General features: G+C 41.9%; 1 protein-coding gene across 2 annotated transcripts; it reads left to right on the top strand.

Moving 5' to 3' along the window:
- Positions 1 to 2,713: 2,713 nt before the first annotated feature.
- On the top strand, positions 2,714 to 23,260 carry POPDC3 (popeye domain containing 3). 2 transcript variants are annotated; one of them, XM_053381557.1, is made up of 4 exons: positions 2,714 to 2,938; positions 15,405 to 16,165; positions 18,052 to 18,160; positions 19,586 to 23,260. In XM_053381557.1, exons 2-4 carry the CDS (start codon positions 15,639 to 15,641, stop codon positions 19,859 to 19,861), a joined length of 912 nt encoding a protein of 303 aa, XP_053237532.1. In that variant the 5' UTR covers positions 2,714 to 2,938; positions 15,405 to 15,638; the 3' UTR covers positions 19,862 to 23,260. The 2 variants fall into 2 exon arrangements, with proteins under 2 accessions (XP_053237532.1, XP_053237533.1); XM_053381558.1 differs by lacking the exon at positions 2,714 to 2,938 and adding an exon at positions 12,090 to 13,789.
- Positions 23,261 to 24,987: the final 1,727 nt, after the last annotated feature.

Here is a 24,987-nt window from a genome sequence, read left to right as displayed (position 1 = left end):
AGCTGTTCATTGTCTCAAAGTTAATAAATTTTATTGTTCATTAGCAGCATAATAAACCTGGTGGGCTCTTAAATGGGCTGTGTTCCTGTTTTCAGACCATTAAATTAAACACAACAATGCCATTGCTACCTGTGGATTTGTTTCCAAACTAATCTTGGGTGTTAGCTGACATTTGTGAATGCCAAAGCAATGGTGGTGTATGCACTTACTGCAAACAGCAGTCATATGTTCCAATCCAGTGAGAGTAATGAACCATGTGGAAAAAATTGAGGACCAAGCACACACATGGATCCTGCACTCATAGCTTCCAACAGTGGGTCTCTGGGTCAAGCACTTGTTACTCTTTGTGCATTGTTGTGCAGATGGAGAGGTTTTAATTCCATGCCATGGAGATATTGCAGGAGAAAAACTGTGTGAATACAGAAAACGGCACATGCTACAGTAAGAAAGAAGATTAACTCACATGTAATACACAGCAGTCCATACAAACAAGGTCCATACAAACAGTCCTGGACAGTAAAGTTCAATTCCTTTACAATCACACTTGGAATATTGTGTACAGTTCGGGTTGCTGCACTTCAAAAAGGCTATTGTAGAAGGAAGAGAATATGGCAACCAAGTGATCAATGGGCTGGAACACCTTTCTGATGGATAAAGACATTTGGGGTGTTTCTTGTTTGATTAATAGAATTCACTGCCATGAGATAGCTCAGTTGGTAAAGCATGAGACTCAGAGTCATAGGTTTGAGCCCCACATTGGGCAAAACATTACATGGGGTTGGACTAGATGACTCTTGTTTTCCCTTCCAAATCTAGGATTCTGTGATGTTGTGAAGCTTAGTTGAATTTAAGAGGGTATTTGACAAACTCATGAAGTATGTATACACCTATCAACAGCTAGTAGTCACAGTGGCTATATGGAAACTCCAGGTTTCAGGCTCAGTGTGCCTCTGAATACCGATTATTTGGGAATAACTGTAAGGAAGGGGAATTTCCACCTGTTGTGCATTGCCAAGTGCATTGTGGGAAATAGGATACTTCTGTTCTGTTCCAGCAGGGCTCTTCTTATGTTCAGAACATTTACAAGAATCCTCTGAATAGTCAACTTTTGTTGAGGCTTCAGCATGATTTAAAAATGAATTATTGTGGAAATCCTCCCTTTAGAAAGAGCTGATAATACTTCCTTACAAACTGGAGCTTCATTTTAATTCCTGTCTGAAAAGGTTGAAAGGATCTGAAGAAGCCTGCAAGTCAAGGACAGGTGCCTGTTTCATACATTGTAGGATCAAAATATCATTACAAAAAAAGGGGGGCATAGAAGCTATCTACCTCTCCACAAGCCTTCCAAGGAAATGTTTAATTTCGGAAGAAAAGAAAATGCCATCAGTTTGAGCAAGTGTGACAGCTGCTGTCGTAAAGCAGATTAGGTGTGCTAGGTTCGTAATCTAAAAGATGTGAGTCAGTAACAAGTGGGAACTTGGGGGACTTTGAAGAGACATAAAAGAAATAAAATGAAAATAATCATATGTTTCAAATACAGCATTAAGAAGGAAATGAAAAAGAAAAAAATGAACATCTAAATAATAAAAATAGAGTAAGGATGTCAACTTTTTAGCTGTGCTTTAACAATATAGTTTCATCAGCTGTTGATTTGTTGCTTTAAATAGTTGTTTGGATTTATCCTTTGTCAGAATACTTTGAGCAAGCAGCCTAGGAAATCCTTTAGTGAACACCTTATTCCAGTCTCCATCTGTAATGGGATTTGAGATACATGTATGTCGTGTGTGTGTATATATAATTGTTAATTGCTTCAGAATAGTGATTGGACTACTGCAATGTGCTTTACGTGGGGCTACCTTTGAAGGTGACCTGGAAACTACAACTAATCCAGAATGTGGCAGCTATACTGGTGACTGGGAGCGGCCACAGATACCACATAACACCGGTCTTGAAAGACCTAAATTGGCTTCCAGTACATTTCCGAGCACAATTCAAAGTGCTGTGCTGACCTTTAGAGCCCTAGGCCTAAATGGCCTGAAGGCGCGTCTCCACCCCCATCGTTCTACCCAGACACTGAGGTCCAGCGCCGAGGGCCTTCTGGCGGTTCCCTCCCTGTGAGAAGCCAAGTTACAGGGAACCAGGCAGAGGGCCTTCTCGGTAGTGGCGCCCGCCCTGTGGAACACCCTCCCAGCAGATGTCAAGGCAATAAACAACTCTATGACATTTAGAAGACACCTGAAGGCTGTTTAGGGAAGTTTTTAATGATTGTTGTTTTAATGTATTTTTAATCTTTTGTTGGAAGCCGCCCAGAGTGGCTGGGGAAACCATTCTGTATAAATAAATTATTATTAATAATAATAATAGAAACCCTTAATAAAATATTGTGGAATTCCTGTATTCCAGCTGCATGTGTGTGTGGCGGTCAAAAATGGTATTACAGAGGGGGGAAAGCATTCTGCATATGCTCCTGGGCACTCCCGTGTCCTTTCCCACTTGCCATCAACCCCACAACAGGCTTCCCGCGTCAGGCAGCCCCTCCGTCCCTCCCGCCTTACTCCCCAAGCCCTCCCTCCCAGTGAGGCAGTCCTCCATAGGCAGCTGCTGGGCCTTCTGGCCAATCCCCGCTCCGCGTGCCTCGACGGCGCCGTCCCAGTGGCAGCAGAAGGAGCCGCCACATGCCCGGGCAGGGGCCGCCCAAGAAGTCTCCCGGCAGCAGCAGCAGTAGAAGTTGTGTCAGGAAGCCTGCGCGCTGGGGGTCGCTCTTCTCCTCAGGCGCCGCCCGCAGCCCGTCTCGTGGCGGTTCCCTCGCTGCCTATTTTAGTCAAAGCCTCGGCTTGCCTCTCTCAGCGGCGGCAGCGCTGCCAGGCGCGCGGCGGGACGGGGCTGAGGAAGGGACGGGGGCGCGTCGCCGGCGTTGGCGGGCAAACTTGGTGGCAAGGTAAGGGGACGAGAGAGGGGGAAAGGACGCGCGGAGGGATTTTCCAGACGAGGGAAGGAAAGGCGAGGCGGCTCTCTCTGCGTGTGTGTCTTCGGGGTTCACTGGCGCTGCTGCCGAGGGCGCTTCTCGGGAGAGGCGAGGAGCCTGGCGCGCTGCTTCTTCGGTCCCCTCGGCGGGTGGGTCTCGCTTGCCAGCCCAGAGCTGTACTGGGAAAGGCTGCCGAGGCGCGAGGCTCCCGGGAAGCCCCACCCTCTGAACTTGGCTCGCCCGAGTTCGCGCGCTGCTCTGGGACCGAGTCCCCTGGGAGGGTTTGCGGTCGCCGCCTTGAGCGCCTCAGGCGTCGAGCTCCTGCGTCCGACCTGCGGGCGAGCGCACTTTGAGGACGCCGGCACAGCTGCCCGCTCGGCCTTTTGCCCCGGAGCGGGAAGAGGCACTGATCGGCCCCTTCCGTCTGCCGCGGGGAGATAAGAGAGCAAGGCAGTCCAGGAGCGAAGGGAAAGGAAGTGTAAGCGCGGAGGGACGGTTTTGCCCAGCTTGGGGCAGGGGATAGCACGGAGCAGGCGTTACTTTGCATGTCATGCTATTTAATAATATTTTGAAGGGGGAACGATTAAGATTCATGGGTACCACTTCTGAGTTCACCCGGCATCTTAAATGGTCCCAATCCCTATTTCTAAAATGAGGAGTGCTGGACCACAGGCCTTCCTTGAAATGATAATTTGTGCCTGCTCAACAAGGCTGAAATGGGGAGTTGAACTATCAGGGTTTCCCAAACTTGGGTCTCCAGCAGTTTTTGGACTACAACTCCCATGCTCCCTAGCTAGCAGCACCAGTGGGTCAGGGATGGTGGGAACCGTAGTCCCAAAACTGCCGGAGACCCAAGTTTGGGAAACCTTGGATTAGAAGATCTCCGAGATCCCTTCCAAGTCTAGAACTATGGTTCTGTCGCACTAACCTGACAATTACAAATTAGTGCACACCAAAAATAGTCTTTGGGCATTCCCAAATCATAACACTAAAATTTCTGTGTACCTAGTCCAAGAGCCAAACCAGCCTTTTCACACACACTTTTGTTACTAAGACGTTTTCCTGCCACAGTTTAGAGAGGGCTTGTTGTGTTAATTTGCAGCAGGAACCACAGCCTTGCGGCACTTTTCAAAACTAACATAAGCTTCAGTGGACTAGATTCAACAAAGGTCTAGTGCAGTAATACATTTGTTAGTTTTTTAAAGTGCCACAAGACTTTTTGTGGATTTTATTCTTTTCTTGGCCTTCTTTGACAAAGCCAAGGAGGCTCACATTAAAACAAACAGATTGTGTTGTGTTTTTGTTGAGCCATGGCCTAGATAAGAGTCACTTGCAGCCATGGGCCTAGCCAGGATTAATGTTAGGCGGGTCAGAACTAAGCCATCTGCAACATGATGGGTCAATTAGTTAAGTATTTTTATTTATTTACTTGATTTGGATGGCAGCTGTCCCCTGTCCCCCTCCTTGGCTACACCCATGCTTGCAGCCCAATCTTAATGCCACTCTGAAGTACCATAAGTCCCACAGAGTCCAATAGGGACTTAGAAGGAACGGCATGGTCTGAAGGCATATGACACGCAATCAGCTGTCTGCAGCGGAGTTCCTCAGTGTGAGATCACCTGGGAAACTCATGCACACACTTGCTTGAGCTCTATGATGGAAGAAAGTCAGAATATAAATGTAGCAAATAAATAATAAGAAGCATGGCCATGTTTTCATTTTGTAGGTTGGAAGCCAACCATGAGATAGAAATACTTACTTAGTTACTGCATTCATATCCAATCCTTTTCTCAGAGGAGCACAAGATAGAATACATGGTTCACCCCCTCCTTAATCCCCACAGCAACCCTTTGAGGTAAGTTAGTGACTGACCCAAGATCACCCAGTGAGCTTCATGGCTGAGTAGAGATCTGAACCCTAGTCTCCTGGTCTTCACCACTACACAACAGTGGCTATAATTATTTGCCCCATTGATATAAGAAAGGACTTGGGATTTTCAATTCAACTCTTTGCAGATCCGGTTCAGTTTTGTACACGGTTTATTTACAGTGGGGATAGGGAATCTGTGACCATTCAAAATTTTGTTGCCTGCGAATCCCATCATTGGCCATGCTGGTTGGGGCTGATGGGAGTTAACCACAGATTCACCACTTCCTTCAGCAAGTGGGTAACAAGAGACAGGATAGCATTAAATGTTGCAGGGACACTGGAAACACTTGCCCATTCTCCAGGGTATGCAGAGTCTGGTTGTGGTCTAGTGAGAGAAATGTACTCTTACATAAGAACAGAGGCATTCTTTGCATCATGAATGGGTGTTGGCAATGCAAAAGGTTCTTAAGTGTCAGTGAACATGGAAATCCCTTAGGTAGGATGCTAGCACATAATAATAATAAATTAAATTTGTATACCAACCTGCATAGAGGGATAAAACAAGTATTTGTTTTTCTCCAAAATGTATCAACAGCTCTGAAGATACTTAACATTGTAAAACTTGGCAGGAAAATGATACATTTGATGCACCAGTGCTTTTTACTTGTTTATTTTTTCACTTGCCACAGTTTGCTTGCTTGTAGGTTAGAAAACAAAACAAAACAAAGCACACATTCAACAGGGGAGCCTTTATAATACTGAATTCAGATCCACTTGGTAATGCTGTAAAGATGTCTGTCACTAGAGAAACCTGGGGTGCCAGCATTCTTGCGATAATGTTGATGGGATGGCAGTTGACTTGCATATGGATTCCAGGAGAGGTGTATGATTTATTTGGTTTAATAGCAGAGAGGAAGCCAGCTCCTTGCAGAGGTTATCTGCAATAGCCAAAAAAAATATCATAAAGTTTGGGTTATTGCTTTATGATGTGACAGTGGTGCATATAACATCTCCAGTCCAGCTGGATTCTTTTCAGAAAAAAAAAGCTTTATGAATGGGTGTCACTAGCACATCGAGCTGAGAGACCACAGGGCAGGGCAAGTAGTTGCCTTTTGGCTCTGCATTTCACCTGCTCCTTCTTGGGAAGCTGGAGCAGCCAAGATTTGAACTCATCGCTCCACATTACTATCCATCCTACATTGCAGCCTTTCAGTTGTAGGAAATAGGTTGTGTAAATAGCTACATTTCCAGTGGTACATAGATGTGCATTTCAAGCCACCCCTTAAGCCAAGATCTAAGTCATGGGTAGGCAAACTAAGGCCCGGGGGCCAGATCCGGCCCAATCGCCTTCTAAATCTGGCCCACGAACGGTCCTGGAATCAGCATGTTTTTACATGAATAGAATGTGTCCTTTTATTTAAAATGCATCTCTGGGTTATTTGTGGGGCATAGGAATTCATTCATTTTCCCCCCTTCAAAATATAGTCCAGCCCCCCACAAGGTCTGAGGGACAGTGGACTGGCCCCCTGCTGAACCCTGATCTAAGTTATAATACTTCTTAGAACCATGTTGAGTTTCTCTACCAAATTTCACTAATCCTACACTCCAACACATTCTCTCTTATCCAGACACACTGTCAGTGCAATCCTATTCATGTTTATCCAGAGCTAAACCCCACTGAGTGGGACTTACTCTCAGATAATTGTTAAAACCTCAGAAGAAAAATCATGCAGTTCCTCTTGCTATCACATGTTCACAGATTAAATCAGATGTTTGTGTTTCAATTTTTTCTGATTAGGTTTTTTTCTTTTTGGTCAGGTTTAATGCAGCATAGCAAAACTGCAAACAAAAAACATTCAGGCTTATATTATTACAGTGTTTGTCTGCTTTTTTAAAAAAAGCCTTTATCTCACATGGTGAAATCTAGTTATGGTGTTCTACTTGCAAACAGGACCTACCCTTTCTCTCCTCCACACTGCGGCCCCCATGCACCTCCAAAACCTGTTCCTGAGGTGGGGGAACCCTCTGAAGCAGATTGAGGCCTGAGGGCTGCAAAAGGAAGGGGGAGAAGGCAAGTCCCATCACATCCGCTGATGATATTTATTTTAAAATAATATAAGAATGCCTTTACAAAACTGATAAAAGGAAAATCTCAAGTGACTTTGCATCACATACTTTTCTTTTTTTAAAAAACCCCCACTTTTCTTCAATAACTCAAAAGTACTTGCTTTAGAATGAATGCCATATTTTCAACGCAAACTGGGTGATTCATCACCACCACCTTTATGGATCTTCCGAGGTTACAACTGTAAGCTTCTGAGACATTTCACTTTGTTAGATCCAAGGCTGTGTGGCAGTTGCTTAAGTTACTTTGTTTGGAAGCATGAAGGCTTTAAGAACAGGGCTCTGGGAGACTAATGGACACATTTTGGAAATACTTGCTTTTTGGCAAATCTACAAGTTAAGCATGGGAGTAGAGAGAGCAGACAGGCAGCCAGTCAGGTGGTGCTCATGTGCAAATCGTAGAATTGTAGAGTTGGAAGGGAACCCAAGGGTCATCTAGCGCAACCCCCTGCAATGCAGGAATCTCAACAAAAGCATCCATGACAGATGGCCATTCAACCTCTGCTAAAAACATTAAAAACCTCCAAGAAAGGAGAATCCACTTGTGGGAGTCCATTCCAATTCTAAACAGTTCTTACTGTCAGAATTTTCTTCATTATGTTTAGCTGGAATCTCCTTTCTTGTAACTTGAATCCATTGGTTCAGGTCCTAGCCTCTGAAGCAGGAAGAAAACCAAGCTTGCTTCATCCTCCTTGTGACAGCCCTTCAGATATTTGAAGATGGCTATCATATCTCCTCTGAGTTTCCTCTTTACCACGCTAAACATACCAGCTCTCTCAAGGCTTGGTTTACAGACCCTTAATCATCTTGGTCCCCTTCTCTGCATGCCAAAGCACCATCAGTTCACAAACCAACAACCTACTCTTTCTAGTCAGCAACAAAACTCACTGGAAGGTATTCAACATTATCTCTCCCAATGAGGAACCCAATGAAGTTAATAGACATGACTAACTTTTGTTCATTTCTTCACTTCAGTGGGTTTACTCTGAGTAGGACTTAGCTGCATTCAACCTTGAGCAGTCACTGATAGCCACCAAACACAAATGTCATTAAGTAAGCCCTTTAAACTAACAGCTGTACAGAAGACTGAGGAAACATCATTTTGCATATCTAGAGGATGATCGTAAGAGTATCTGACACATTCTACCAAATGATTCTGAAGACGTCCTGATCAGTTTTCAAAAGTGGACTATTTCTGGGGTTCCTACCTCCTGTTTCACAGTATTTTTTAAATCTCTTTAAAAACTACCAGCTTTTTCTGTGCAATTCACATGAATATTAAACCTATTAGTTATAACTAGCATGTATATGACAGAACACAGAACACTTTTCTGTTATTTAACTTCTACTTTCCCCTGTTTTGATTAAGGCTACAGCACTATACAAACTTACCAAAGAGCAACTGTCATTGAACTCAATGTATCTTATATCTGAATAGGCATGTGTACAATTGAACTGTAAAACATTTACAACAAACTCATACTCTACAAAGTAAACCCATCACCCACAAATTAGAATAAGAAAAGCTCCTCGTCTCTAGTTTAGAAACAGAAAAGCTTCCTGAACTTAATTTGTTGGTAAGCAAATTGCCTGGAGGAACATCATGTGGTTATGCAACATACCAGCAAAGTTATACTGTATTGAATTTACAGGGTTCAATCACAGTTCATTAGCTGACAAGCAGCTTTTAATCTTTTAATGTGTGCCTGCATGTTAAAAAACCTAAACATTACATTTGAGACATAGAGTAGTTCCTGGCAAGTTGGGGGTTGGTTTTCTTTAAAATGTAATTAAATATATATTTGCACCTATGCCATTTGAGCCAGTTAAATAAACATGATTACTTATCCCAAAAGGGATTAAATTTTATAAAGGGCTGGATAAAGGTGTGGGACGCGGGTGTCGCTGTGGGTTAAACCACAGAGCCTAGGACTTGCTGATCAGAAGGTTGGCGGTTTGAATCCCTGTGATGGGGTGAGCTCCCGTTGCTCGGTCCCTGCTCCTGCCAACCTAGCAGTTTGAAAGCATGTCAAAGTACAAGTAGATAAATAGGTACCGCTCCGGCAGGAAGGTAAACGGTGTTTCCATGTGCTGTCTGGTTCTCCAGAAGCGGCTTAGTCATCCTGGCCACATGACCCGGAAGCTGTACGCTGGCTCCCTCGGCCAATAAAGCGAGATGAGCGCTGCAACCCCAGAGTCGGTCACGACTGGACCTAATGGTCAGGGGTCCCTTTACCTTTAGATAAAGGTGTAGAAAATACCTTGCCATAATAGAAATGGGTGGTTTTTTTTGTTTTAAAAAATAAACCAAGTTTCCAAGGAAAGTTCAAATCATGTAATAGGACAAAGTACAGAAACAAGAAGTGGTAGAAAAAATATAAGATTGGGAATAGGAAACAGAGGTTGTGAATAGGAAGCAGGTCTGTATTCTGTTAATGCTATTTATTCTATGATAAATGAAATAATGTGTGTACAATTGAATTAGAAAACACATAATGGAAAAAGGTAATGTGTAAGTGCACTTTCTCATAATTCACTGCCATAATATGACTATATGAACCTAATGGTGGTATCCAATAGTGTCTGTCGACTGATGGAAGGAAATGGTAACAGGGAGGCAATTTTCTGCAATTCTCTATCTCTCCCTGTAGCAAGCAAACAATTCATGGACAAACTGGATGTGGCTGTTACAATTCTAGAATTACACTATTAAAATAATTTGAAATGGATTGCAGTGCTAAAATAAATTTCAAATGTTTAAGGATTTAGTCCTAAACTTGTATATGCCTGGCCCATGAAAAAGATTGCTAGCATGTTGCTATTAATTAATTCATCCTGTAAGTTTAAGAAATGCTGATCCAATATATACAGAACATTTTTCATCTTACTTTTTAATATGAAAGTATATTATTGTGACCTTACTACAGATATACAAAAATGGGGTTTTGTTCTAGTAATGTTAATTTGTGCTTGATGTAGAGTATATATGCATGCAACTTTCACTGGTATTCAACATCTATTTAATCTTGTGAATTGCCCTGTGATCTTCAGATGAAGGGCAGTATATAAATTTAATTAATAAATAAGCAATTTGTGTTTGGTAGACTAGAGCAGCACCACAACTTATCAAATATCAGAATATCCGTGTTGAGTTTGAGCAGTACTTTCAATAAATCTCATGAAAATCAATTGTGGGGGGTTTTCTGCAGCAAGTACCTTGAGATCTGTTCTTCATCTGACTTCACTGTTTGATTTAAGTAAAGGAAAATGGCACAAGAATTATATAACCATATTTTTATTACATTTCAGAAGTCTTTTATTTAAAAAAAAACTGTGTCAGGCTGGCAATTAACACTAGGAAAACATCATAGCTGAAATGTTCCATTGAGGTATACAGACGAGCTCTATATATGAAAAGGAACTTGTGTTAAAAGTTGCCATGCTTTCTGGATTTTGTGAGCTGTGCAGGCAGAAACATTTTTCTGTGTTTATAAAAATACTCCTGGTACAATTAATGGGTTGTTGCGCCAGAAAATTGTAATAATTGGATAAAGATTCTAGGAAGAAATGGCTGAAACATTTATGTTATCTCTTGTTGGACAAAAGTGATTCTAATTCAGTACTGGAGGAGACAGCTGTATATTGTTAAACTCTACTGTTAGATGTAAACCATTTAAATTAGATTGCAGCAAATTACTGGATTGGGATTTGCTTGTACAAGTGATAGTGCAAGCAATCCAGCAGAACACTTCTCTGTCTCTCCCCCCCCCCCCATCCTGTCTATTGATTAAAAAACTCTTCAAAGCATACAAGCCCCATCCAGAGAAGTTAATCTTTCTTCAATCCTTTTAAAAGTCAGTTGGAACTAGCATGTCTTGTGAATTTCAACCTGGTCTGAGTGCAACTCAATTTCTCTGGACAAGGACAGTGCTGTTTACCATCAGCAGTACGTTGATTTCCGTACTGTGCCACATTTGATTTCCCAGAGCATACTCTACTTATGCTGACAGGAGTTGTGTTTAGATTTTTTGTTCTGAATGAAGCAATAATAAATTCTTAGCTTGCAAATTCAACTCCCAAGAACTGGGCTCCCCTTTGTGTACATTATGTCAATTATGCAGTTGGCACATGCCTCAAAATAACAAATAGTCAACACAGACAAGACCACTAAATCCATATTTCTCGCAAGCTCTGAATAATTTGGCATTCTCTCTATGTATTATGGGCTTCTGTTGATTAACTGCTAGATTATTTTGTACTCTGGGAAACTGCTTAATGTGTCCTGTTTTAATCTGTTCATGGATTTCATGAGTAACTTGAGAATCTTGGGTATTTCCTCAAAATAATGCAAGAGCATCTAAGGTTTTGCTAATCAGAATATGCATTCCTGGGGATGAAAACATGTTTCATACAGCTGCTTCTCAGAAAAATGAATATAAATATATAAACACAAAAAATACAGTACAGAGAGAAACTATGGTACGGTAATTTATATGAGCTATGAAGCTCATCAGTGTTCTGATCTGCAGTGATGCCCACCACTAGGGAGGAGTGATGCCCCCCCAAAGGGAAGGTCAGTAGTTCCTTGTTGCCCAGGCAGGCAGGATGGCAAAGCTTGGCAAAGTCTGTCCCTTGGAGGAAGAAAGAAGATGCGGTTCAGGACCACAAATAGTGCTCCTGTAGCTGAGGCAAAACATTGAACTTGTTCTGGAGCAGCTAGTTAAGTTTTAGAGTAATACTAGGTAGTCATTAACTAGAGACCCCAGCTCTGAGTGCTGCACCCTGGTGAGTTAAATGGCTGGTGTATTCTGCAGACATAGTTTCCTTTGAGGTCCTGAGGTACCTGGCTGTGGGGGGTCTCTTCTCAGGGCTCTCTTGATCCCCTGAGGAGTCTGTGGACTATCTATCAGAGTCTGATGGCAGATGTGGCTCATCAGGATCCAAGGGCATGAAGTTGTGCCTGTGAATGCACATGGGAAAGCCCATGGTGTGGATCCATCTCCTTCTCAGAGCTGCAGTTACCAGAGGTCTCCACCTCTGAAGGGTCCTGGTCTGCGACTATGACTCAGCCACTCGCTGTCTCTCAGTCTAACCAACATGACAGGATCATTGTGACATTAAAATGAAGGCGCAGAGTGAGAATAATTTGCACCGCCTTCAGCTCCTCGGAAGAAAGGGAGGATCTAAACGTAATAAACAAAATAATGGATAAATCACATAGTAGGATGCATCTAAGCAGGTGTAATGAATGGAAGCTAGACTCTACCTACTTTTGCTTCTGGCCCCTCACCATTAGCATGTGGCCCTTAGAATGTGGCCCAGAAATAAATGTGACACTCAGGCTGAAAATTTTGCTTCATAATACCTGTCGCTGGAAACCACAGGAGGGGAGAGTGTTATTGTGCTCAAGTCCTGTTTGAGGGCTACCATAGTGAATACAAGATGCTGCAGGCTCTTACATTCCTAAAAAAATGTTCCCTGCTCCTGGTCCAGTTTGGCCTTCAAAATGCGGCTAAGTTTTAACCATTCTAAACTTTTGTGTAACGTGCATTGGATTAAGAGCATCAGGCAACACTTGTGCAGTGTTTTTCCACTTTGAATTCTGCTAGTGGTTTAGGTTCCCACCTTAACTATCATTCTTTGATTAGTACTTGGCTGTTTTGTGATAGGACCTCTGAGATGAATACACTGAATCTGCAAAAACTGTAATAAGGAGCCTGTAAAGTATGATGAAGGATGCAATTAAAACAGACTGTTCTGGAGGCATTAACCATTTATAATGCTCTTAAAAGCTCCTCTTAGGTTTGGTCCAGTTGCTTAAAATACCTTGGTGGTCAAAAGGGATATTTGCTGATGCAGTAAGGACAGGTTTAGGTCATCCCTCTTGAAATGCACGAAATGGTGGTGGTGGGAGAATCTGATCTCATAAGATTCTATTTTCATTAAACTGAGGCTCCATGATTTTGAGGCTGGGACTCCCATCAGCCACAGCCAGCATGGTCAACATCTGGAGTATCTCAGGTTACCCACCCCTCTTCTAAAGGATGGCTAGGTACACTTTAGGTATCCTTTGTAACATATATTGACTGGTCCGAACAATTCTTTATCTCTTGAATTGTTGTATACTTCCTGTGGTGTTTCCCTTTCCGTAATTATTTTGTGCATTGTATTTTGAAGCAGTTTATATTTTACTCCACATTATCAAGATGCCTCCGTGCCTTTATTCTTCTGCTCTACATCCAAACTATTTGCAACACAAGCTGAAGCAGAACTGAACTCTTTGTTACAGAGACTCTGCTTGTGTGAACATAAGCCTAGCAACAGCTTGTTCAGATTGTGCTATGAATGGTCTCTTGAGAAGCCCATAAAAGAATTAAAACATATCACCTGAGAAATGTTATATTGATAATTTTCCATGCCCTGCTTGAGCTTCTGTTTGCATTCACCACAGCAATGGCACTTCTGAAGTGCTGAATCCTCTCAGCATTCAGAGAGCAAAGTGATTGAGTGTCTGAGGAAAAATAAGCTCCATTGATTCCCCATGGAAGATAATGATTGGATGATTGGTTTCTTTAACACAGAAAAGCACTGACATTTAAAACTGCTCTATTTTCGGGGGTTTTGATGGTAATTATTTCAAAGGCAAATTGTAATTTTTGCTTTCCTGCTGTGCCTGCAGCTTGATGTCATTTTGCACAGGTGAATTTTACTCTTAGAACTGAGTCAAAGCCAGTGGGGCTTTACACTTTCAACAGAACAAGAAGAAAAACCTCAGACATTCAGCAGCTGCTCCTGAAAACTATATTTTAAAAGTATAAGAAGACTGTTGAGGTGCATGTAAATTTACAACACTGTTTATATTAAACTTTAATTCATTTGCTATACCATCCTGATGTTCTTCCAAAACAGGCAGAGAGTCTTAGATATTGTTTTCAACTACCATCCTGGCAGACAATAGGGCCAGAAACCTGCTCGACTTCAACAGCTGACTTGTTTTCATAGAACCATAGAATTGTAGAGTTGGAAGGGACCACAAGGGCCATCAGGTCCAACCTCCCTGGGTTTCACCCAATGTGCTTTGCATGCCTTCAGACTTTTGGGGAGGGGATCCCTTTGGAAAACTCCACTCACTTTTTTTCACATGCCCTGTATATTAGAACTGCCATTATTTATTGGGTTGGATCCAGTCCTTGGTTCTGCTGATAGAGCAGGGTGGGGCAGAGGGAAGGCAACTTTTGCAATTCTCCCCCTCCTTAAAAAACAAAAAAGGTCATTGGGGGCTGCAGGGGGGGTGGATATCTGCAAAAGTCACATCTACTCTTATTTGCTTATTCACTTATTCACCATGGGCAGAAAGAGCCCCTTGGTCCAAGGAAGATAAAGTCTGGATTCAAGCCATTGTGCTTCTTTTTAATATTTACTTAACCACCTCATCGCAGGTGGCACTGTGGGTTAAACCACAGAGCTTAGGACTTGCCGATCAGAAGGTCGGCGGTTCGAATCCCCATGACGGGGTGAGCTCCTGTTGCTCGGTCCCTGCTCCTGCCCACCTAGCAGTTCGAAAGCATGTCAAAGTGCAAGTAGATAAATAGGTATCACTCCGGCGGGAAGGTAAACGGCATTTCCCTGTGCTGCTCTGGTTTGCCAGAAGCGGCTTAGTCATCCTGGCCACATGACCCGGAAGCTGTATGCCGGCTCCCTCGGCCAATAAAGCGAGATGAGCGCTGCAACCCCAGAGTCGGTCACGACTGAACCTAATGGTCAGGGGTCCCTTTACCTTTACCTTTTAACCACCTCAGGCTGGGACAAATAAGAACAATTAAAGAATAGTATTGAAGGTTGTGTACAACACTGGGACCAAGTTATTGTTGTTACCATTAACTTAAGGATGACCTGTAAATGTTGCCCACTTTGGCAGTTTTTAGCTTGCTTTAAAAAATAAATAAATAAAATACTGCTACTTATGTTGTCAGATAAGAGAGAACCAGAGTGGAGCAGTGTTAGAATGTCATACCAGGACCTGGAAGACCAGGGTTCAAATCCCTACCCATCCATGAAGATTGCTGGGTGTCCCTGGGCCAGTCACTGCTTCCCAGCTTAACCTACCCCACAGGGTGATTGTAAGGATTAACTAAGAAGGGGGAGAACCATGTTTGCCACCTTCAGTCAGCTTCCTATACTTTGGATTCTTCTGTTACTTGGGAACAAGCCTCATTGAACTTGCTGATCCTTTCTTCTCTGAGTAATCATGCACAGGATTCAACAGTAAAAATACTAGACAAATGAATAATAATATTGTATTGAATAAAGGCCTGTACTGAGCCTTGGAAATACATAGTTTGAGCTAAGCAAACTTTTTTTTGTGGCTTAATATCAAAACAGTTGTATAAATGCTCCTTTCTGTGTTTATACTTTCCCTTCCTCTTTTTTTCTTTCTCTTGGACAGATCAGTCACATCATGAACCAAGCACACGAGGAAGTCTCAGGACACAACTTGGAACAGTATGGATGTCTAAGAAGACTGTTTCCCTAGCTGAGTAACTTTGCATCTCTTTAAGCTATAAAATGCATGGACATTATGGTGACCAGCTAACGAAGGCAAAGTTGGAGAAATGATGGGCTGTTATTCAGTCAGAACCTTATTTTTTTAACAGTTTTTTTGAAATCGCAGAGACAGACGATGACAATCAATACCGATCAGTTGGATGTTCCAGCCATGGAAGACAACTCAAGTTTTTGGGACAGTTTGATATATGCACACCCAATCTGTGTCAACTGGAAGTCGGAAGCAGAAGGATCAATCTATCATTTGGCCAGCATCTTGTTCGTTGTTGGCTACATGGGTGGAAGTGGCATTTTTGGCCTGCTCTACGTCTTCTTTTTGCTTGGACTAGGTTTTCTCTGCTCGTCTGTCTGGTCATGGCTGGATGTCTGTGCAGCTGACATTTTCTCTTGGAATTTTATACTGTTTGTGATATGCTTTGTACAGTTCATTTATGTGGCCTACCAAGTCCGGAGTGTTGCCTTTGACAAAGAATTCCAGGAGCTTTACCTTGCTATGTTCCGGCCCCTGGGGATTTCAATGACAATTTTTAGAAAGATCATCCTGTGCTGTGATGAAGAAGTAGTTACACTGGAGAAGGAGCACTGTTATGCCATGCAAGGCAAAACACCAATTGATAAGCTCTCCTTGCTTCTGTCAGGAAGGTTTGTATCATTCTTACACCCTGCTTGTAAATTTAGAAATATAACAATAATCAAGAATGCTGTATTTTATTTTTTCCCCTTTTGTTCCTGTTTAAACTGAATGCAGTAGGCTCAGCATTTCTGACACTTTAAACTTGAGTGCAAAAACATTTCTACTACCAAAGATGCCACAGCTTAAGGAGGGGAAGAAGGGTGTGTTTTAATTATCACTTGTAGTCTACAAATCTATGCAAGTGCCAAAAAACATTAACTCTGCAGCTTCTGGTAAGACTTGGCTTCCCTGGAAGAATAGCTTTCATAATTATTCTTTCTTTCTTTTTTCTATAAAAAGCACCTATATAAATAAAAAATGTAAAGAGAAATGACTGCTTGGAAGTGTGAATTGAGTTTTAGAAAATAGGATTACCAGGCAGTGTGTGTTTCTCTTTCCCCTCTTCATAGCAGATTCCCTTTTTACATTGCTCTGCCTCCCTCCTTGCCCTCAGCCATGCTTTCTGCTATGTAATGTAAAGTCTAAAAATTAACTTGGATATTTCTGAACACTAAATTCAGTAACCTTGTTCACCACTATGTATTCTCTAAAACCATTCTGCTTTATGAGTGTGCAAGGTAATGGAGGAGAGCACTGCTGCCTATGTGACCAGTTTCATCTCTTTGAAGATCTGGGAATTGAGACATCTTGTTTTAAAAAAATTAATCCTTAAATTGGTGTGTGAGTTGTGCCTAATGTGCCACCAATCTAGGGGAAGCTCCATCTGCCACATTGTAGATAGAAAATATGGCACATTTTCTGGTCCCTGTGTGTCAGCAGGGATCTGCTGCCTGTACGTGGGAGCCCTTCTGAAACTGGCAAATGCCAATCAAGGCCACCATTTTGTTTCCAGCAGTGGTCAGCCAAGTACCTTTGGAAATTCATAAGCAGTGCTTGAAGGCGAGTCCTCTCCTGTTTGCTCATAGGCATTCTGACTCTGAATACTGGTTTCATTTATATGTTGGCCAATAGCAATGGATTGACCTACCTTCCATAATGTTGAATAATCCTTTTAAAAAAGGTTTTCTAAGCAAGCATGGTGCCACCACATCTTGATGGTAACAACATCCATCAGTTAACACCCAATGCATGAAATATATGTCCCCTCCTTGCTGCCTCCATATATAGTCGGTATCCATGCTCAGATACATATTTGGATGTGCATTCGGTTCCTGATCCAGTAACTGATCTGTGAACACATCTCTTAGTTGGATCAGAGTGCGAAAACACATAATGGTTCACTTTTGTGCAGTTTTGGAAAACTTCACCAAAGGAAGGAGGATCTCAGTTATAAAATGATAAATGATAAAATGATAAAAAGGCTGGGTTAGTCCTGAAGACACATTATTCCACAATGCAGCTCCCTTAACCCTCTGGCGCTGTAGCTTATGAGTCAGGCTTATCTTTTGGGATGGATGACTCTGTTTTATACATTTTTGTGTTCTGAAAAACTCAGTGCAAAGGAGATTCAGGAACTCTTTAAGAAGACATGAATTGGAATTATTTTTTGTTCCTTGCATGTGCAAATGGTATTATTAATATATTGTCACTTGCTGCTTATAACATTTGAAAGATGAACATTTTATGTATGAAATTTATTATGCAACTTCCCAACATAATTTGGCATAAAAATGGAAAACTTTGAACTGTGTGAGATAACGTTTAATATCTGCTCTCTTTGATATCCTGCAGTATGTCTAGCATGCACCCAAAATGAAAATGAAGCTCTTTTGATTTGTTATGAAATCTGTGGAAACTAAATTTTATCCATACCCAGCCATTGCTTTTTTAAAAGAACTAATCTAATTCCTTTTCTCTGTGCTAACAATATTAACACACTGCTCTGTTTTGTTAGGATCAGAGTGACAGTGGATGGGGAATTTCTGCATTATATTTTCCCCCTCCAGTTTCTGGATTCGCCTGAATGGGATTCACTAAGACCCACAGAAGAAGGCATTTTTCAGGTAGGGGGATTTTGCAGATATGATGGATAATCTAACATCCTCTCTTTCGCAGAATCCAAGATGCAGAGACTCCAGCAACTGCTCAGCCAAAATTAAAGCTTGCTTGGGGACAAAGGTCCTTTCTAATGATGTAGAGCATTCAAACTGGAGTAAACATTTGAGGATGTTATGGATTTAGATCTTTTTTATTTCCTTCTTCCATCCAGCAGCGGTGAAATCACAGGTGCTTACAGGCAGAAACACTCAACATGAGAATTTCTGTAAATACTCGTATCTGGGATAGCTTGTAATGCCAACCAGTGAGGTTTCCCTGATATTGAGACTCACTCTACACAGGTGCTACAAATTCAAAGAGCCAAGCATTCTGTTACTAACATAGTGAGGCCTTTAAAAAAAAATGATGATGGAAGTAAAAAGATTTCCAGATCCAGAGAGAACATTTTGAAAGCTTTCCTCTTGCTCCTCATTCCACTGTATAAGCCCATTTCTTAAGTTGATATAAATGGAAACAGATCTATTGATTTGCCATTTGTACAGAACACATGCTCCTCCTCCTGTCTGTACATGCACAGCATTCTTTAAACCAATGGTTTTCAACCAGTGTGCCGTGGCACCCTGCGGTGCCTTGGATGATGGTCAGGGGTGCTGCGGGCAACACTGTCCCTCTTTCTTTCCCTCCCTCCTCTGATGCCCCGCTTGCATCTCTGCCTCCCAGAGACTTGCACAGCTGTTTGTTGCAGCAGCCCTGGCTACAAGCTCCCCAGGTGAATGGTGCCTCTGGGGCTGGCCAGGAGGTACTTTCCAGGCCCCTGTGGGGCAGTGGGAGGAAGCACCTCTCTTTGGGGCAAGGGGGACAGCTCAGAGATCAGCGGTGGCAGCTGCCTAGAGGACTCCCAAGGAGAGGGAGAGGAGGCTGAGGGAACACTCCACAAGGGAGGGGGTTTGTAAAAGGGTGAGAGGCGGCTAGCTCTGCAAGCAAGGGGTGACTTAATTGGGTTCCTGAGCCCCACAGGGGTGCCACAGAAAGAATTTAGTCAAGGGAGCCGTGAACTCAAAAAGGTTGAAAACTTCTGCTTCAAACTGTAATAATGGATCCTCCCCACAGTATAAAATGTTACAGAGTAGGGTGGAGAGTGTATGCCCTGAATTTGTCTCTCAAAAGATGTCCCCACTTGCTGCTCCCATATATAGTCGGTATCCACGCTCAGATACATATTTGGATGTGCATTCAGTTCCTGATCCAATAACTGATCTGGGAACACATCTCTTCGTTGCATCAGAATGAGGAAACACATAATGGTCCACTTTCCTTCACCAAAGGAAGGAGGATCTCAGTTATAAAGGCATCAGTGCACGGATATAATTTAAACTTTCTGTGTTCTCTCTCTCTCCCCTTCCCTCTCCCTCTCCCAATGTTTCTTTCAGGTAACCCTCACAGCAGAAACAGACTGTCGATACGTGGCCTGGAGGAGGAAAAAAATGTATTTACTCTTTGCTAAACACCGATTCATCTCACGGATATTTTCGATTCTAATTGGGAATGACATTGCCGATAAGCTCTATGCTCTGAATGACAGAGTGAACCTGGGGAAAGGATTCCGATGTGACATCCGCTTACCAAACTTCTATCATGTGTCCATTCCAGAGGCACCCAAAATGCAACCTGTAAACCAGATTCAGCACAGTTCAAGACAACATTAACCAATATTGTAAAATGTGACTGTGTTTCAGCATGATGCATTTTGCCTTCATTGCACCTGGAATGAACTGTAGCAGTTTCATAAAAAAAACAAATGGAAGATTCTCATTAAGGCAACTTTAAAATAAAAGCGATTTTTTTCCAGCGGAAAGGAAGAGAAAAAACTAGCTCAGCTCCTTTCACCGTGTCTAAGCTAGCAGGCTGCCCATCTTGACTGATCGTGCGTTATGATTAGTTTCTGTTTACTCCTTCTGCTCATCTTACTATGTTGCGGGGGATGGGGGCGCAGATATAAATTATGGGATAAAGCTTTGTTGTAATTGTGGTGCCTTGGATATTGTGGCCTCAAAAATGACATTTGCACAGAGCTCTTCATGTTTATTGAGGCCTCCTTGTCATCATGAATTATGCAAGCAGTTTTATGTTAGAGAACAGCAACATGCAGACCATCTCTAAAAAGTAATCTTGACTCACTTGTTACTTGGTAATTACAATGCATAAATTTGGTCTCATTGTGCAGTGCCTTTCAGAAGATGACACATGAAACAGGAAACTGCACAGCCTGTAAAACCTGAAAGAAGGCTAACAATAATTTCTTTCTTGGATACATTCATGAAGTGATGACTTGAGATTTCTCTCAGGATATTGCAGAGAGGCTATACATGAAAACAAAAGGCACTAATGTAATTACTTTGAGTACAAAGTATGTGCCAGTCACTTTAATTGCTGCAACATATGTAGCAGGGAAAGAATATTCAGGTATTTTAATTGAAAGTAGAGCAGCAGGTACCCTAGCTGTGGAGAGAGAGCAGTTTTCTAAGAATGGTAGTAGTATGATAAATGCAACGTTCCCCATGGTATATACATTCATTTCTGTTGACCCACTATTGCCTCTAGTCAAATGGGTTTTGCAGGTTTTTAAGCACTGCAAAAACCTGCTGAACCTGTGAACTGAAATAGCAACATTGCTCTGTGGGCAATTACTACCATGCTACCACAAGCTCTTAGAGAGAGAGAAATACCATCAGCTTCCGTGTCTATAAAGAAGATACAAAAGCAAGCCATCAGGTCATATAGCAGATTTGTGAATGTTCATATAAAACATGTGATGCAGGGAGACATGGTTTAAATTATAACTCCTCATCCCTACAACAGCTTTGTTTGTTATTTCCATTTGACAGAAATATCAGATTGTGATTTTCCCCAAGGTTTGAATCCAGATCCAAGCACCGCTAATGTCATTATCATATGGTACATTATAGATACTGAATGTTACCATATCAAGGGTAACTACCCCAGTTCCATGGTTATGTCATCAGGTGTGGCCACTTTGGTTAAATGGTGATAGTAAGATGGCTTGAATGCCTGTTGCCCATATGTAACGCTTTATACATCAGAGTGTTGAATGAAACAGCAAAACACTTCTGCTTGTATGCCAGAAGAGAGTCCTGCTCACCTATCTTTATGCAGGAAATCAGTGACCTAATATGGATAGTTATACCAACGCAGCAAGTGAGATTTCTGATGCAGCTGATGGTGGTGGTTTTAGTGCCTACTGATGGAAAAAATTGGTGGAGATGGGCATACTTTTCAAGGGACAGAAGATGCACTTAACTAACTAAGCCCAAATGGAAAGGGATATGATGAGCTCTTTTGAGTGCACCTAGAAGATTTGGGAGTCTAGTGGAATGTTTTACTTTGAACAGCATGCCTTCTTCCCATGCAATTTTAATTGTTTATGAAATGGTCCTCAGTTCGAAAACTTGGTGGTTGACATGGGGAATGGGGCTACTGCTTGAGAAACCGAAGTCCCAAGCCCTCTTTGTCGTGCCAAACTAGTTTGCTGCTTGTTCATTAGAACCTGGTTTACATTTATTTTTTTATAAAGATGCCACATTTTATTTTTACCATTTTATATAAAAGATCAAGGAGGAAGACAACTCCACAATATTTTATACTATAAACTTTATAGTAATGAAAAGAGAAACAATCGCATAAACATTAAGTATGTGTGAAATGACTTGATCTTATTAATGTTATGGAGCTGGATGATCTATTGTGTATGTTACTGCTCAGTTCATCCTGTAGTTGCTTTTCTTTTAAGGAGGAAAAGGTGTAAAGGCTTTTCTACTTACATGTCTGATACACCAAAAAGAATGACTAGTTTTTGTGGAGCAATACTGAAGAGTCTATAATGAGAAATGCCATAATTTCTTTAACCCTGTCAGAAAGCTGGAGACTGTTTGGTGAAGGTCTGCCCCTGTAAACATTTTGAGCCAAGGCTCTTTGGAAATGAAAAAAGTGCACCATCCTGGATCTGCCTGGCACCTGGCTGTTTTATGCAATTTAAATTGTTTAGTTCATTCATGATTATTGGTTGTATCCAGTGTTAATCCTACTGAGAGATTGGTTGTATCCAGTGTTATTCCCACTAAGAGTCTACCCATTGAAATTAGTGTACATGGCTGAATTAGGTTCATTAATTTCAATGCATCTACTATGACTATATCTTAGTAGGATACAACACTCATTTTACATTCCAGCCTGTACCTTCAAGCCATATTTTTGAAAGCACTGCTGTGCCAGATCTGGATTGTCTTATTTTGTCCACACTCTTGCTTCTTGTTAGGAACTGGATTTTCTTATTAATTCAAATCAAACCCAATATACTGGACTAGGAGTAATCCAAATTGAATCACTTCCAGTGGTATAATATACCTGGTGAGATCCAGATTTGCACTCAGCACAGTCCCACTTGTGCCAGAGAAAGGAGATAGAGGAGTTATTTTATGGGAGAGTTGGTGAAGGAAGTGTTGAGGATGGTGGGGTTTGGTAAATATCTACCACCACCTCTGATGGGAAACATCTGCCAGATCTCAGGGTCTTCTGTGACTGTCTTCAGATTCCTTGACAGATGGGACAATCTTTGGTTTGTAGTATTACGGATTTTGTTGCATTTTTTTGTTCATACTCAGGGGAAGTCAGAAATAGGCAAAGGTAATTTTATATATGTTATCAGCTTTAAATAAAATGTTCCGGTGTTTGACTTTTCTGTACTGAACTTGTTTGACCAAGATTGTAAAAATACATATTTTACAGATGTTGGGATATAATGTTCAGTGAGAATACCTTATTTTCTTAACAGTCCAGAATAGTTTTACATCATGTACTTGATATAATATGTGGCGGTCGAAAGTTTCAGAAGTAGTTTCACAGTAACTTTATATTTCAGACCTTTATATAAGGCAGGTCTGTTCTGCACCTATGCTATTGCCCGCACAAAATAAGTCAGATTATTTAGAACATCACTTTGAAATTTTAAGATAATAGCCATCATGGTTGTGGTAGAGCATTTAAATCTGAAGACTAGCTATTGATTAAACTTGGTGTTTTCATTTGAACTTAGTGTGAGGACTTTGTTGACTGGGCAGTTGGGTGGTCAACAAAATAAATGTCTGGCCCACATATGCAGAAGCATCTTCCCTACATGAACTGTGTGGACAGGCGATTCTTCTGTAATTCCTAATGCACAGGAACATAGGAAGCTGCCTTATTCCAAGTCAGGCCATTGGTCCATCTAGTTCAGTATTGTCTACACTGACTGGCAGCAGCTCTCCAGGGTTTCAGGTACGTGACACTTCCAACCCTACTACCTAGAAGTTTCAGGGATTGAAGCTGGGAACTTCTGCATATGTTTTGCCACCTCCCTGTGGCCCTTTCCAACATGCTGCAGCAGCTGGGTTTGTCAGTACAGTGGTACCTCGGGTTACATACGCTTCAGGTTACAGACTCCGCTAACCCAGAAATAGTGCTTCAGGTTAAGAACTTTGCTTCAGGATGAGAACAGAAATTGTGCTCCGGCGGCAGCAGGAGGCCCCATTAGCTAAAGTGGTGCTTCAGGTTAAGAACAGTTTCAGGGTAAGTACGGACCTCCAGAACGAATTAAGTACTTAACCTGTGTTACCACTGTATTGGGTTTGTCCAAGAGACATAAGTAAATTTATCCGCAACCACTTCCATGAGGAAGTAGAAGAAGATTCTCTCTTATACATTCACTATTATATATGATGTGAAATAATGTATTTTCATCTTTTGGTAGAAGACGAGATGAACAGCAAGATGCTCAGAAACGTTAGAAGAAAAATGAGCAATTGCTATAAATATTTTAATAGCTATGAAGACATAATACTTTCAAATGGTTGTTCCTTGGCTTTGAATTAATGAGATACATTGATCCTTTCTCTAGATGTATTTTTGATGCATAGCATGAATAACAATTTATTGTACACTGCTTTCCTTGGTGTAGATTTACAATTTTAATAGTTTCATGCCTGCCATTGCCTTTACAGACACTCCCGATTATTTAGAGAGTAGGGAAAAATGAAAACACCTCCCACATTTATGGGAATTACAAAATATTATTTATTATTACAGTTTATTCTAAAACATGTAAACCTATTTTCCTTCTTCCAAAGCATTTAAATCAGATTATTATTTTATTAGCATGTATTTAGATAGATGAGAATCGATTGAAAGTGAGAAGAGGCAATCGAGTACGTATATTGTAAGAAATGGGAAGAAGAGTAAGAGAAAATCTAGATACAATTATAGGGGGAATGAGAGAGAGGGAGGGGGGGAGAGAAAGACAGAAGGCTAGACACATGTGGACAACAAGGAAAGGCCCTTGCAAACCTCATCACTGGGAAGAGGGCAAAACTCTGCAAGGTTGTCTGGAACATCCCCTCTTCTTGCTCAAACTGGGCAAGAGGGAGATGTTCTGGAGAGCTTCAGTGCTGGCTGCCCTCCACTGCAAGGGATGGGGGGGGGGGGACACTAGCACCAAAGCAGAGCTGCTTGGTGATTGCTGAAGTGGCGGGGAAGACAGGATGCTGCCTCTTGCATTTCTGCGGCTTCACCCCGTCTCACCTGCAGGCCAGCTCTGCTACCTAACCACTTCATCATATTTCACAGAGACATAATAAACCATGTCAGACCAATGGCTCATCCATGGGCATAGCCAGGGGGGTGCGGTGGGGGCAGCTGCTCCCCCAGTCAAGTAAATACATAGAAATACTTAACTGACCAATTGTGTGGCAGATAACTTGGTTCTGCACCTCCCCTAATAAAT

Source organism: Podarcis raffonei, chromosome 3, assembly GCF_027172205.1.
Source record: "Podarcis raffonei isolate rPodRaf1 chromosome 3, rPodRaf1.pri, whole genome shotgun sequence".
Lineage (NCBI taxonomy): Eukaryota > Metazoa > Chordata > Lepidosauria > Squamata > Lacertidae > Podarcis > Podarcis raffonei.
Note: the sequence above shows the minus strand (reverse complement) of the source record. Positions and strands in the feature narration are given on the sequence as shown.

Coding starts and splice junctions, on each gene's coding strand:
- POPDC3 (XM_053381557.1), top strand. CDS start 15,639: ATGACAATCAATACCGATCAGTTGGATGTTCCAGCCATGGAAGACAAC. Junction 16,166..18,051: donor TCCTTGCTTCTGTCAGGAAG/GTTTGTATCATT, acceptor CTGTTTTGTTAG/GATCAGAGTGACAGTGGATG. Junction 18,161..19,585: donor CAGAAGAAGGCATTTTTCAG/GTAGGGGGATTT, acceptor TGTTTCTTTCAG/GTAACCCTCACAGCAGAAAC.